Source organism: Octopus bimaculoides, chromosome 7 (assembly GCF_001194135.2).
Source record: "Octopus bimaculoides isolate UCB-OBI-ISO-001 chromosome 7, ASM119413v2, whole genome shotgun sequence".
NCBI lineage: Eukaryota > Metazoa > Mollusca > Cephalopoda > Octopoda > Octopodidae > Octopus > Octopus bimaculoides.
This window is the reverse complement of record NC_068987.1, coordinates 12,419,871-12,433,997: the sequence shown is the minus strand read 5'-3', so window position 1 is coordinate 12,433,997 and position 14,127 is coordinate 12,419,871. Positions and strand designations below refer to the sequence as shown.

The window sequence follows — 14,127 nt, the reverse complement described above, 5'->3', positions numbered from 1 at the left end:
GAAAAAACTTCAGGGCACACAGCCCCTCGTCGTGGGGGATCACTGTATAGAGGCTCTGGATGTCTAGAGTGAAGAGAAGCTTAGAAGGGCTGGGAGGGAAAGAGAAAGAGTTGAATAGACGAAGCGCGTGGTTAGTGTCATGAATGTGGGAAGGGATACACATGCTATCCTCCAAAAAGAAGGATATCTTTCTGACTATGATAACTACTACTGTTGATTTCATGCTTAGAAATATAACATCTGAAAATTGTTGTTTAAACAATCATGCAATACTCCAAGTTTCCTGAATCAGGCAATGTAACCAGACTACAAGAAAATGGATATAAATCCGTAAATCCAGAACTCTATAAATCTGTCAAAGACATTTCTTTTTTTATGTTATACATAATCATTACAGTTGAATTAAATGCTTTTTTTTTTATGATGCTGACAGTACTCACAATGGTACACATAAGAAAACAATTAACTTGGTTCCTGGAAGTTCTTTCATTTCTCCACGTAGAAGCATCTGAACTCGTTTACCATCTTCCGAATCATGAGAACTTATACTGCATTCAAGCTCGAATATAACATGCTGGTATGCAATAATCTGAATAAAGAAGAAAGAAGGAATTAATAAAAGTTTAATTAAAAAAATCTACAGGTTTAGGTTTAAGCTGCTTTTATACATACTTACATTGTTTTTTTTTTAACATCCACTTTTCTATGCATGCATGGATTGGACAGAATTTGTTGGGACAGGTTTTCAATAACTGGATACCTTTCCCATTGCCAATTCTCCACAGTTTCCAAGCAAGGTAATATATTCCCCATGACCTGGCATATTTTCACAGAATATTGGAAATGAAGGACACCTCTTACATGATGGTGAAACTCACAACTATCATGTAATGTCAAGGTAAGTGTACATACATACACATACAGATACTTATAAATACATACATACATGCAGGTGAGGAAACAACAAACGAGATTTATTAGTTTGACACTCAGGAGAAATGGATGAATTGTTGATGTTTCGAGCCTACACTCTTCTTCTGAAAGGAATGAGAAGCGTGTGTGTGTGTGTGTGCATGTATGTATTTCTAAATATCTGTATGTGTATGTATGTATCCTTACCTTGACATTGTGTAGTGGAACGGATCCTGAAACCACACAGTTCCGAATCTAATTACATAACACATAGCTACACAGTCATGCTTTGATTTTTTTTTTTTTATAATATAAATTACATTATATTCACCTGTACCTTATGTTAAGTTAAAAAGGTAAATTGTATGAATTATCAACTGAAAGACATTGTCATCTATATAAATCTTCATTTATGAGAAAAAGCAGGAGTTAGAGGCTGGCAATCTAATGGTTAAGATAGATAAAGCAAAAAGATTAAAATTTTAAAAAATTACTCAATATTCCTATTGGAAACTGAAGGTGTCAATCTTGTGTGTTACATCAAGATTGATGAGGAAATGGAATGCTGTGAAATTGTAAATAATATTGTAATTAATCAACAGCAAATCTTAGGTTATTTAATATGCCATTACCAATGTGGTTGGTTATCATCAAGATAGTGTTATTGTCATCCATGCATCTAACCATTTCCTCCTTTTCTTCTTTTGCCCTCCTTCTTCTCTTCTCTTTTCCTCCTCCTCCTCTTCTTTTTTTCCTCCTTCCCCTCTTCTTTTTTCCTCCTTCTCCTCCTTTTTGTTGTTGTCGTCGTCGTCATCGTCCTCATCGTTATTGTCATCTTTGTCACCACCACCACCACCCATCATCATCATCATCATCATCATCATTGTCATTGTCATTATCATCCTCCTCCTCATCATCATCATCGTCATCATCACCACTGTTGTCATCACCGCCATTGTCATCACCATCATCATAACTACCACCACCACCATCATCACCATCATCATCATCTTCTTTATTTTACACTCACTTTTCCATTCTGCGTGGGTTGGACTGACTAACACCCTGCAAATCAATTTATACTGGATAAATAAGACTGCGAACAATGATTCTTAAAATTCATTTCTTCCTCACACTTATAAAGTTTGCCCCGATGTTTGAACCTTCTAAAACAAAAAAGAACTTACCTTTTCATAGGTAAAACTAGCAAAAAGTGGCCGACGTAGAATAAATACATCTGAGAGGATTCTTTTCGTTAAATCTTCTTTACCAAACAGAAATTTCAAGTTATTGCCAACTTGCCGAATAGTCAGATCTTTACCTATTACCAGTGACATGGGAAATACCTGGAATGATAAACAATTTTTGAACAATGAATAGTTTTCTAGTGTTTTAATGTAAAATTATCAATAAATATCATATTTGCGTATTTGTTTTGCAAGATTCCTGATGTGAAATCGTGTGTTTGAAACAGATGTTGTTATATTTGGGGGTGGTCTTTTTTTCTTTTTGTTTTTGGCAAATAACCACAGATGCTATATGGCTGTTCTTCATTTCAGCTTTATTATTATTATTCTTATTTTTGTGTCCTTTGTCTGAAATCTTTTGTCACACATCTTCAATGACTCTTTATCACACGTGTCTCTTCCTGTTCCGGACTAAACAGAACAGGAGGCACATGGGATAGAGAGTCACTGAAGAGGTGACAGGAGGTGTGACAAAAGATTTCAGACAAAAAATAGGAATACTATATCAATAAATAACTTTTGTTAAAATTATAAATATATAGGCGCAGGAGTGGCTGTGTGGTAAGTAGCTTGCTTACCAACCACATGGTTCCGGGTTCATTCCCACTGCGTGGCACCTTGGGCAAGTGTCTTCTACTATAACCTTGGGCCAACCAAAGCCTTGTGAGTGGATTTGATAGACGGAACTGAAAGAAGCTTGTTGTATATATGTATATATATATATGTGTGTGTATATGTTTGTGTGTCTGTGTTTGTCCCCTGCAACATCGCTTGACAACTGATGCTGGTGTGTTTACGTCCCCGTAACTTAGCGGTTCGGCAAAAGAGACCGATAGAATAAGTACTAGGCTTCCAAAGAATAAGTCCTGGGGTCGATTTGCTCGACTAAAAGGCGCTGCTCCAGCATGGCCACAGACGGAAAAAAGAATATAAATATATAAATATATATATGACATTATCAAGTATCAATGCTTAATAGGAAAAAAGACAACAGGCCCTCTGGTGTAGTTTTAACTTAAAATCTTGAAATCTGTTTCAGCTTTAAAGCTGTATACAATTGATTTATTGTTTACACTACAGAGTGCCTGGCATTCCTCTCTTTCGAATGTAGTGCTATGAATGTTTATTGGTGGGGGTACATCGTTTAGTGGTTAGGGTGTTGCACTTATGATCATAAGATTGTGGGTTCAGTTCTTGGACTGGGCAATGCATTGTGTTCTTGAGCAAAACACTTCATTTCATATTACTACAGTCCACTCAGCTGGCAAAAATTAGTAATTTCCGTGATGGACTTGCATCCCAGTTTGTGTGTGTGCGTGTATGTGTTTACATATGTGTGTGTGTGTGTTTACATATGTGTGTGTGTGTTTACATATGTTTGCATGTGTTTACGTTTGTGTGTGTATGCGTGTGCTTTTGTGTGTGTGTGTATATGTGTGCTTTTGTGTGTGTGTGTGAGTGTGAGTGTATGTGTGTTTACGTACGTTTGTATGTATGTGTATGTGTGTGTTTATTTCCCCACCACCACCACCACCACCACCACCACCACCATTTCAGAACTAGTGTTGGTTTGTTTATGCCCTTGTACCATAGTGATTTGGCAAAAGAGATCAATAGAACAAGTACCAGATTTCGAAAATAAGCACTGGTGCCAATTAATCTTGACTAAAAAAAAAAAACCTTCACGGCAATGCCTCAGCATGGCCACGGTTCAATGATTGGGATAAGTGAAAGATAGAACAAAAAGATAATAAATAAAAAATAAAAATAGATTAAAAATAAAATAAGAATAGACTAAAAAACTAAAATAAAATAAAAATAGACTAAAAAATTAAAATAAAATAAAAATAAACTAAAAAATTAAAATAAAATAAAAATAGACTAAAAAATTAAAATAAAATAAAAATAGATTAAAAAATTAAAATAAAATAAAAATAGATTAAAAAATTAAAATAAAATAAAAATAGACTAAAAAATTAAAATAAAATAAAAATAGACTAAAAAATTAAAATAAATTAAACTTACCTCAAAAAAGAAATCAGATGAAATTTCTGGAAACAAATTATCATTGATAGGTTGTTTTTGCATTGTAAAAGGCCAATTATCAAATATTAACTTAAACTCTACTCGGCAACCATTACTCAAGGCATCTTTAACACTTAGAACTTCAATTGTGAGATCAACTTTGAAGATATGTGCACATTCTTGCAGCTGTCCCATAACGTAGTGAATGAAACCTTTCCTACTTGATGTGTAGCTCAATATACAACCATTTACGTCTTCCTTCTCAACGATGAATGTCGGACTGATCATTTTTGGATAGCTGAAGCGTATGGTTTCATGCAGGTTGTTAATCTCATGTAGAAAATCACGGAAGTATCTTCCAGATAGAGTCAGTATTTGGTCGTATTTGTAAGTTGAACAGAACTTGAGGAAGCATTTTCCAAAGTAACACATGTAGTCTTCAGGCAATTTATCTTTCAAAATATGGCTGCAAGCTTTTGCTAGATTAAGCATCAGTTCATTTTCATACATTGTATGAGTGGAAAATTCACTTTCGCTGTCTAATCCAACATAATTAAGCACCTTTTTCCATATTTTTCTTCCATATTCTTTTACAACAATGGATTCAATACTTAAGAACAGAAGACCATACATTTTGGAACGCTACAAAAAGGAAAAAAGAATAGAAAAGAAAATGAAATTCAAGTAATAAAGAGACCAAAATAAAAAATGTTTATAGCTTACATTAGTTTCACAATGAATAGAAAAATATAAGCATGATAAGAGTGCTGAAATAATCCACCAGGGGTTTTGTAAGAGATTTGGTTTTACAAGATCAGAAAAGAGCTTTGACCATTTTATGGCAAGCATATTCTTTTACAGCAATGGATTCAATGCATAAGAATAAAAGGACATACATTTTAGAATGCTAAAAGAACAAAAGTAGAAAAGTAAAATGAAATAAAAATGATAAAGATGCTAAAATAAAAAAAACGCCTATATCTTACATTGTATCAGACTGTCCTTCTATTAGTTTCACAATCCATACAAAAATATAGGCATGAAAAGAATGCTGAAGTAATCCCCAGGAGGTTTTCATAGAGATTTAGTTTTACAAGACCAGAAAAGAGTTATGGCCATTTTGTGGGAATAAAAATGACAGTCCTGTAAACAATGTTATGAGGTTGTTTTGAAATTTTCCTAAACAAACTGAAAGGAAAACGGAACACAACAAGACAAATATTTTTCCTATTCATAAGAAGAAACTATCTTTTGTAAGTGATGAAGTATGCTCATGTGATACGAGAGTCAAGGCAAAAGAAAAAGAGTTACATTTACCTGTTTTTTTTTTTGTGTGTAGAAGATTCTTTATGTCAAAATGTGTATTGAAACATATTGTCATACTTGGAGATGGTAACTTTTTTTTCCCCATTTAAACATGCAGCAATTCTAAGGATAAGAGTTTTATACCAATAAGTGTAGGCATGGCTATTGCTGTGAGAAGAGTGCTTCATAACTACAAGATCTCAGGTTGTTCTATTATATGGCACCTTGGGCAAATATCTCCACTAAAGCCTACTGGGTGGATTTGGTAGATGGAAACTGAAAGGAGACTGTCGTGTGTGTGTACGTACATACATACATACATACATACATACATACATACATACATATATATATATATATATATATATATATATATATATATATATATATATACATACATATATATATACCGTATTTGATGGCCTATAAGATGCACGAGTGCATAAGACTATCCTAAGCTATACTTTTTTAAAATAAATTACCACTAAAATAATGCTTTAGTTCCTCCACTTACCTGTATAACTTAATGTTATTACTGGTAATTATAAGCAATTTATTGCATCCATATTCAATATAAACATACCGTAGCCGATTGTTCACCAATAGATGGCAGCACACATTTTGTAAATGTACATACCGTTTTGAGCGAGTTTTGAGCCTACATTGAGTGCATTGGACACAGGGGGAATTTTAAGCCATTTTGGGTAGAAAAAGGTGCAACCTATAGGTCATTAAATATGGTATATCTATCTATCTATCTATCTATCTATCTGTCTATATATGTATATCATCATCATCATCATCATCATCGTTTAACGTCCGCTTTCCATGCTAGCATGGGTTGGACGATTTGACTGAGGACTGGTGAAACCGGATGGCAACACCAGGCTCCATATATATACATATATATATATACACATAGGTGTAGGAGTGGCTGTGTGGTAAGTAGCTTGCTTGCGAACCACATGGTTCCGGGTTCAGTCCCACTGCGTGGCACCTTGGGCCAACCAAAGCCCTGTGAGTGGATTTGGTAGACAGAAACTGAAAAGAAGCCCGTCATATATATATATATATATATATATATATATATATATATATATATATATATATATATATATATATATATATATGTGTGTGTGTGTGTGTGTGTGTATGTGTGTGTGTGTGTGTGTATGTATTTGTCTGTGCTTCTTTGTGTTTGTCTCTCCACCAAACTGACAACCAGGTTTTGTTTTGCTTATATTTCCATGATCTGTCTTGGTAAAAGACTTCACTCGGATAAGTACCAAACCTAAAAAAAATGTACTGAGACCTATTTGTTCAATTAAGCCCTTCAAAGTGGTGCCCCAACATGGCCACTGTTCCATGAGTGAAACAAGTATAAGATACAGGATGCAAAATGTAAGATACACAGTTAAATCACTTTATCCAATCATTTTAGCTTGTTCATAAAGTTATTTTGAAAGCTGAAATATTTGCAATACAACCCATTGACTCTCTCTATACATATACATATATGTGTGTGTGTGTGTGTGTATGTGTAAGATGCATACATAAGCACACGGATATCACTGTATGCCCCTTTTCCCATCTGGAATTGGTTGAACGAGTCAGCAATTTGCCACTTGTCACGCTCTTTTGTCATCTAGCACACACAGCTACAGAGAACACCAGCAATCTTTCTTGTTATGTATATACGAACGTATACATACATACATACATACATACATACATACATACATACATATATACGTACATATATACATATATATATGTGTGTATATATATATATATATATATATATATATATATATATATATATATATATATATATATAAATTTATATGTGTATGTATGTGTGTATATATATATTTACATATATATACATATGTATACATATATATATATAGAGTGAGAGATAGATATATATATGTATATGCATGTACAAAGACATATAATATACATGTATAGCACATACATACATACATGCATACATACATGCATACATACATACATACACACATGCATACAGATAGACAGATAGATAAGATAGATAGATAGATAGATAGAGAGAGAGAGAGAGAGAGAGAGAGAGAGAGAGAGATAGTGAAGAAGAAGAGTAACTCATGTAAACATGTCTATTTACAAAGTGGAATTTTTTAAATAACTCCCAATATCTTAAAGTGTTTTTTAATTGCTATGTTTGTATAACTTTACAATTCGTATTCATTAACAAAAAATATGTGGTTAAAAATGTTTACTAATATCATGGGAAGTTTGGAAAATAATCAGGACATACAGAAGGAGCAGCAGTAAATTAAGTATTTTTATGATAATTAGTAAGTACAGAAATATATTAATAAATTTCATGTTTCTCCTTGAATTTTGAGGTGTTTTTATAAAAGATCTACATTTTTCTGAGGGTTGAATTACAAGAAAAATGATATTGTTTTATTGACTTCCTGTTAAATGCATTTTCCTGTATCGTTAAATTACCTAAATAAGTAGTATACCTCAATGAAGACAGGTAGTAACTTTAAAGATGTGTTAAAACAATGAGGATTTAAAACAAAACTACTGATATAATGAAGACCATCATTGATTGATGGATGAGTTGAAGCATTGCTATTATGATCAAACAGGTGCCAAAATTTCTTGTAGAATAACACAAAAAAAAGGTGTAAAATTAAATGCAAAATGACAAGAGATAATAGATAAATATAGGATAAAAAAAATAATTATAAAACAATTTTACAAAGTAATAACATCATTTTTTTTTTTACCTACATTCATTTTGTTGGAATTCCTATAAACGAAATTTTTACAATGTTCCAGTGTTTATAGATTCAGGCGTCCTGAAACTGATCTCCAAATTGCTGAAGCACAACTAAAAAAATTCTGTCTTTGGCTGGTGACTTTTATCTATCAAAACTATGTCCATCTCCATAGATTTCATGCTTGAATGGTTAGAGAGCATGAAAAAAGAAAGACATGCATAACCTCAAATAAGTCTAGCCTGGCCTGGCCTGGCCTGGCACACTTTAGTTTGCCAATCAGAAATAATTTGTATGGCAGTCTGTTGAGTCTTCCATGACAACCAAAGTGTGTATGGCTAAGAAGGAAACTTGCAGGCATAATTATATATTGCATATTTCCATGCATGTATGTATATATGTATGTATGTGTGAATGTGTTTGTATGCGTATGTATGTATGTATGTATATGTGTGTGTGTGTGTATGTGTGTGTATGTGTGTGTGTATATATATATATATATATATATGTATGAAGTTATATTATGTATGTAGGTATATGTATGCAGATGTGTATATATATATATATATATATATATATATATATATATATATATATATATATATATATATATATATATATATATATATATATATATACACACACACATATATATATATATACATATACATATATATATACATATATATATATTATGTATATGTGTATATATATATATATATATATATATATATATATATGTACATATATTCATATAGATGTATACACACATATATATAAATATATACATGCATACACATACATAGATACGTACATACACATATTCATACATATATGCACACACACACACACATACACACACATACATATATATATGTATGTACAAAACCACATTAACATGCACATTAATATGCACACCCATGAGTGGACACAAGCGCATACTCTCTGAAAGTTTGGGTCATTGCGAACATGTTAACTTTATAAGACTGATTAGATTCTTTGTTGCAGGAAATAGTAATATCAGTTCATCTAAAATTGGTATCCTATGTCATCAAAAATGCTATCTAATGTCTCTAAAACAATGCTATTTACTATTTAATTTCACTACGACCCCTTTGCTTATAGTAATCAGCTCTTAGAATACTTTTCCTATTTGCGTGTATAATTGCTTCTTGTGGGGATAGATTCTCAAGAACTACTCATTATCTTTCAGGTATCAGGGAAGGCAATTATTTTGGGACATATATCTATTATTATAATTGTTGCTGTTGTTGTTGTTGCTGTTGTTGCTGTTATATTTTTTATTAGATGTTGTTTATGTAGTGATGGTGGTACTGGTGGTTTTGGTGCTGCTGTTGCTGGTAATGGTGGTGCTGGTGGTGGTGGTGGTGGTGGTGCTGGTGGTGGAGGTGATTGCAGTGATAATAATGTTGAGTAGTTTGATCTAGCAAACGGGGCCTCATTTCAGTGAGTGGGGCACATGCACAATGATGCAGTCAAGAGGTAGGCCCCGAAACAGAGCACATTTTCTCCTGACGACCCCCTAAAACTGCTAGCATCTGGTATGCAGAGCTTTCAACTGGTAGCACTAGCATCTACAAGCTGCTTGCAAAAAATCTTTATTATATCTGGAAACAATCATAATTGATAAAGCCTCTAAACAGACTCATTGATTGCTGTTTTTCTATATTCCACTTCCCTTTTTTCTGAAAACAGTTAATGTTTGTTTATGTTCACCAAAATATACTCTATTTGATGGCATATAAGACACATTGGTTTTCCACAAAAAAGTCTCGAAAGAATAAAACATCCCAGGTCTTTATATGCAAAGTTGAGCCTTCTTTAAGCATTAACGCAATAAATTTTTTTTTCTTGAATATGCGCTGCAGAATTTGGGGTGCATCTTATATACCTGTTCATCTTTTATGCCATCAAATACAGTAAATTGGTGTTGTGGAAAAAATTTGTGGGAACAGAAACAAACATCAAGCATTTATTGTGAAATATAGACAAGCAACAACCAATGCATTCATGTGTTTATAAGATTTATTAATTATGACTTTTTTGAAATGCAATATTGGTTTCAGTACATGGTTTCAGTTCAAATATCTTGCAAGACTAATTCAAAATCGAAGGAATTTTATATCCCAAAAATTAAACAAGTTTCAAGGGAAATGTTTTTTATTAATCTTAAATCTTTCAAATTACAACTGAACAGGAATAAGCAAAGAAAAACCAGCCACATCTTCAATTTTCTCGGATGAACATCTGAAAACATTAGATTTGCGCCTATTTATGACATTTTGTAAATTCTTTGGCAAAAAAAACCTATGTCCGTATGAATGGAAAATGTGTTAAGAATTGAGAAAAATTATGCCATTATTGATGGATTTAAGGAATCGAAGATGAAATAATGAAGTCACTCATAAAGTAATATTCTTTAAGGAATTACATTGAAAGTGAATCTAGCAAACATTGGTCTTTTCTTTCTAATGTTCTAATCAAAGTCATGCTCTGAGTTAATTCTTTCAGAAAAATGGAACAGGTAAGGAAATCATTTTTACTTCATTTTCATATTTGGTTTGCAAGATTCTTGACGTGAATTTGTGTGTTGAAACAAATTTTGTTGTGTCTTGAGAGGGTCATTATGCCAATAATAATAATAACACATGCACTGGTTCAATACCACTTCTTTATTGTTAATCAATAGGTTGAATATCTAAATGTCTAAATTGGTTAAATATCTAAATGTCAAATTTGGTTAAGTATCTAACCTAGTTAGTAGGTCAGATATTTAATCCATTGATTACCAACGAAGAAGTGGTGTTGAACCAGTGCATTTGTTATTACTATTGGCATAATGACTCTCCCAAGATACAGCAAAGTCTTTTTCCTGAACTGAAAATAGTTCTTAAATTATTACGTTGCTACACAAGGTATTCACCCAAGTCTTTTATGATATATTTTGATATATGCTAGTCTATACTGATCTAACAATTCTAGACTTGCTTGAAACATTAATTGCTTACCATATCTGCAACGTTTTGCTTCCCTATACATTGGCACACTAAATATTTGATGTCAGGCAGCTAATTTGGTAGAAACCCAAAAGATTAGTCACCATCTGGTCAGCTTCTGTCAAACTATCCAACCCATGCCAGCATGGAAACCAAACGTTAAATGATGATGATGATGATGATGATGATGATAATGATGAAGATTTCTAACAACAACATTGGCCACCTTATTGAATTCAGTATCTCTTCCATCTGAGAACATGCCTATATCCCTTCCATCTTTGCGGCTCTTTTACCCTTCACTTTTCTGTCTTGTATTTTGTTCCTGTGTATTTTGCATCTACTTTTGGGTATTGTTGCTGTCTTTCTTTGACTTGCTGCTACCTTCTGTCCCCTCAATGCCTGTCTAATCAGGTCATAAAGGTTCTACCCATGTCTTTTTTATCTGAGGGAGATTCTGTCAGTTACGCGAAGTTGATGGAGCAGGGACAACTGAATAAGGGAAATACTCTTTATGTTGCATGTCTCGTTTCTCAGTTTTTTTTTTTTTTGTTGTTCGAAAAATGTTCGTTTTCTGTCTTCGTCTTTATGTTTTCGTTTCTCATTGTGTTTAACGTTTTTTGTGATGTCCTGTACCCATATATACTTGTATGTGTACATATAGATGTCGGTATGTACATATATACATATAATTATATATTATGTTATATATACACGTATATACACATATCTCTTCTATTTTTAATTATAAAGAAGGTGCTGGTTTCTAATGAAAATACAAAGCTCTATCTTTGGAATTTGAGAAACGTTTTGCATATTTTTACTGTTCTGCTTACAAATTATATTTGTAAAGTACCTGTTAGATAGTTGTTTTCTTTTTTAGGAAAATCTAGTGTTTTCTCAAACTGTCACTCACATAGAAATTAATAATATTTTGGTGACAAGCTGGCTGAGCCATTAGCATGCCAAACAAAATGCTTAGGGGCATTTCATCTGTTGTTATGTTCTGAGCTCAAAGTCTGCTGGGGTTAACTTTGCTTTTCATTCTTTTGGGGTCGATAAACTAAGTACCAGCTGATTACTAGAGTTGATGAAATCAACTTAGTCCCTTCCTCGAAATTTCTGGCCTTGTGCCAAAATTTGAAACTAATATTTTTATTTTGTTTGACTCAATTTCTTGCTACTCTGAGTTTCCTCACCTGTGGGTTCTTCAAGGTTCTTCAAGCAAGGTGAAACTTAAGAGTAGCAAGAGAGTGACTTGACCAAAATAAAAACAATATGTAAAAATGTGTGTGTGTGTATGAGTGTGTGTGTGTGTGTGTGTGTGTGTGTGTGTGTGTGTGTGTGTGTGTGTGTGTGTGTGTATCATCATCATTGTTTAACGTCTGCCTTCCAAGCTGGAATGGGTGGGATGGCTTGACAGGAGCCAGTCAGGCAGACGCCTTCACTTGACTTCTGTGTTTATTTTGGCAAGGTTTTTATGGCTGGGTGCCCTTCCTAACACCAACCACCCAACAGAATGGACTACACACACATACACATTTATATATACACATATCTGTATACGTATATACGCTGGGCTTCTTTTTCAGTTTCCATGTACTAAATCCACTTACAAGGCTCATAAGTATACCTACATAATAATGCATAAACTCTTGAATTGATTAAGTAGCTAAAATGCTACTTTATCTACAAACAAACAGGTGATATGTTCAACCATTGACACCTTTTATATAATTACAGCATTAATGCAAAATAGCTTCCTAATTCATTAATTATTCTGCCTACTTGAAAAATATACACCATCCAAAAATTATTTTTAAAAATTGTTAGCATAAGGAAGTTATTACATAATTGATTTGAGTACTCACATAAATAGATCCTGATTTTTCTTTAGCAACTTTTTCTATTAAGAACTTTGGTTTAAAAATAATATATAAATAAACAAAACAAAAAACAAACATCACTAATTCATTTTTTTAAATTTATTTATTTAAATCAGTTTATTACTTTTGGCAGATGAAGATACTCAACGCAAAGATTGCAGCATCACAGCGGGATGCCAAATTTTATAACTTCTCAGTCAGTGTACTGATGAAAGAATAAATATAATTTATATATGTTCCACCTGTTAAAGAATTTTCTTCTTCTTCTTCTTCTTCTTCTTCTTCTTCTTCTTCTTCTTCTTCTTCTTCTTCTTCTTCTTCTTCTTCTTCTTCTTCATTCCTGGCATCCAACACACTTTAGTTCAAAATCTGTTCATATTTACATTGTTTTGATTGAGATGTATGTAAAAAAATACCCAAACATCAGGACTTAGCAAGGCACTTATCATGTGATGGTTTGCAGCCTTATTCCCTATTGAAGTCAGTTGCCATGGCTTTCCACCTGGATTAGTGTGGTATTTCCTGCAGAAGATTGGTCTGAAACCCAGACAACTGAAGAAAGCTATCAAGGAAATAGGCTTCACAACTGAAATCAACAATAGATTTTTTTCTTTTACTTGTTTCAGTCATTTGACTGTGGCCATGCTGGAGCACCGCCTTTAGTCAAGTAAATCGACCCCAGGACTTATTCTTTGTAAGCCTAATACTTATTCTATCGGTCTCTTTTGCTGAACCGCTAAGTTACGGGGACGTAAACACACCAGCATCGGTTGTCAAGCAATGCTAGGGGGACAAACTTTCTGTCCAGCAGTTGCCATGATAGATCGCTGACCACGACATTAAAATTTTTTTTCTCCTTGTTTTTCTCCTTATTTCTTTCTGTTGAAGAGCGTAGCTTGAAACGTTAAAGACTTTCTCTATTCCTGAGCGTTAAACTAATACATCCATTTGTTGTTTACAC

General features: G+C 33.1%; 1 protein-coding gene across 5 annotated transcripts in view; it reads right to left on the bottom strand.

Annotated features, from left to right (window-relative positions):
* Positions 1-14,127, bottom strand: part of LOC106869747 (soluble guanylate cyclase 88E) — a 142,281-nt gene that overhangs the window by 43,588 nt on the left and 84,566 nt on the right. For 3 of the 5 annotated variants that reach the window (XM_014915608.2, XM_014915609.2, XM_014915606.2), the window contains 3 exons: positions 4,185-4,826; positions 2,100-2,258; positions 441-589 (listed from right to left, as the gene is read on the bottom strand). In XM_014915608.2, coding sequence (XP_014771094.1) covers positions 441-589; positions 2,100-2,258; positions 4,185-4,817 — 941 coding nt within the window. In that variant the 5' untranslated portion in view covers positions 4,818-4,826. Of the gene's footprint in view, positions 1-440; positions 590-2,099; positions 2,259-4,184; positions 4,827-8,276; positions 8,609-14,127 lie in introns of those variants that run through there. The other 2 variants (XM_052969242.1, XM_052969241.1) reach the window with 1 other exon arrangement.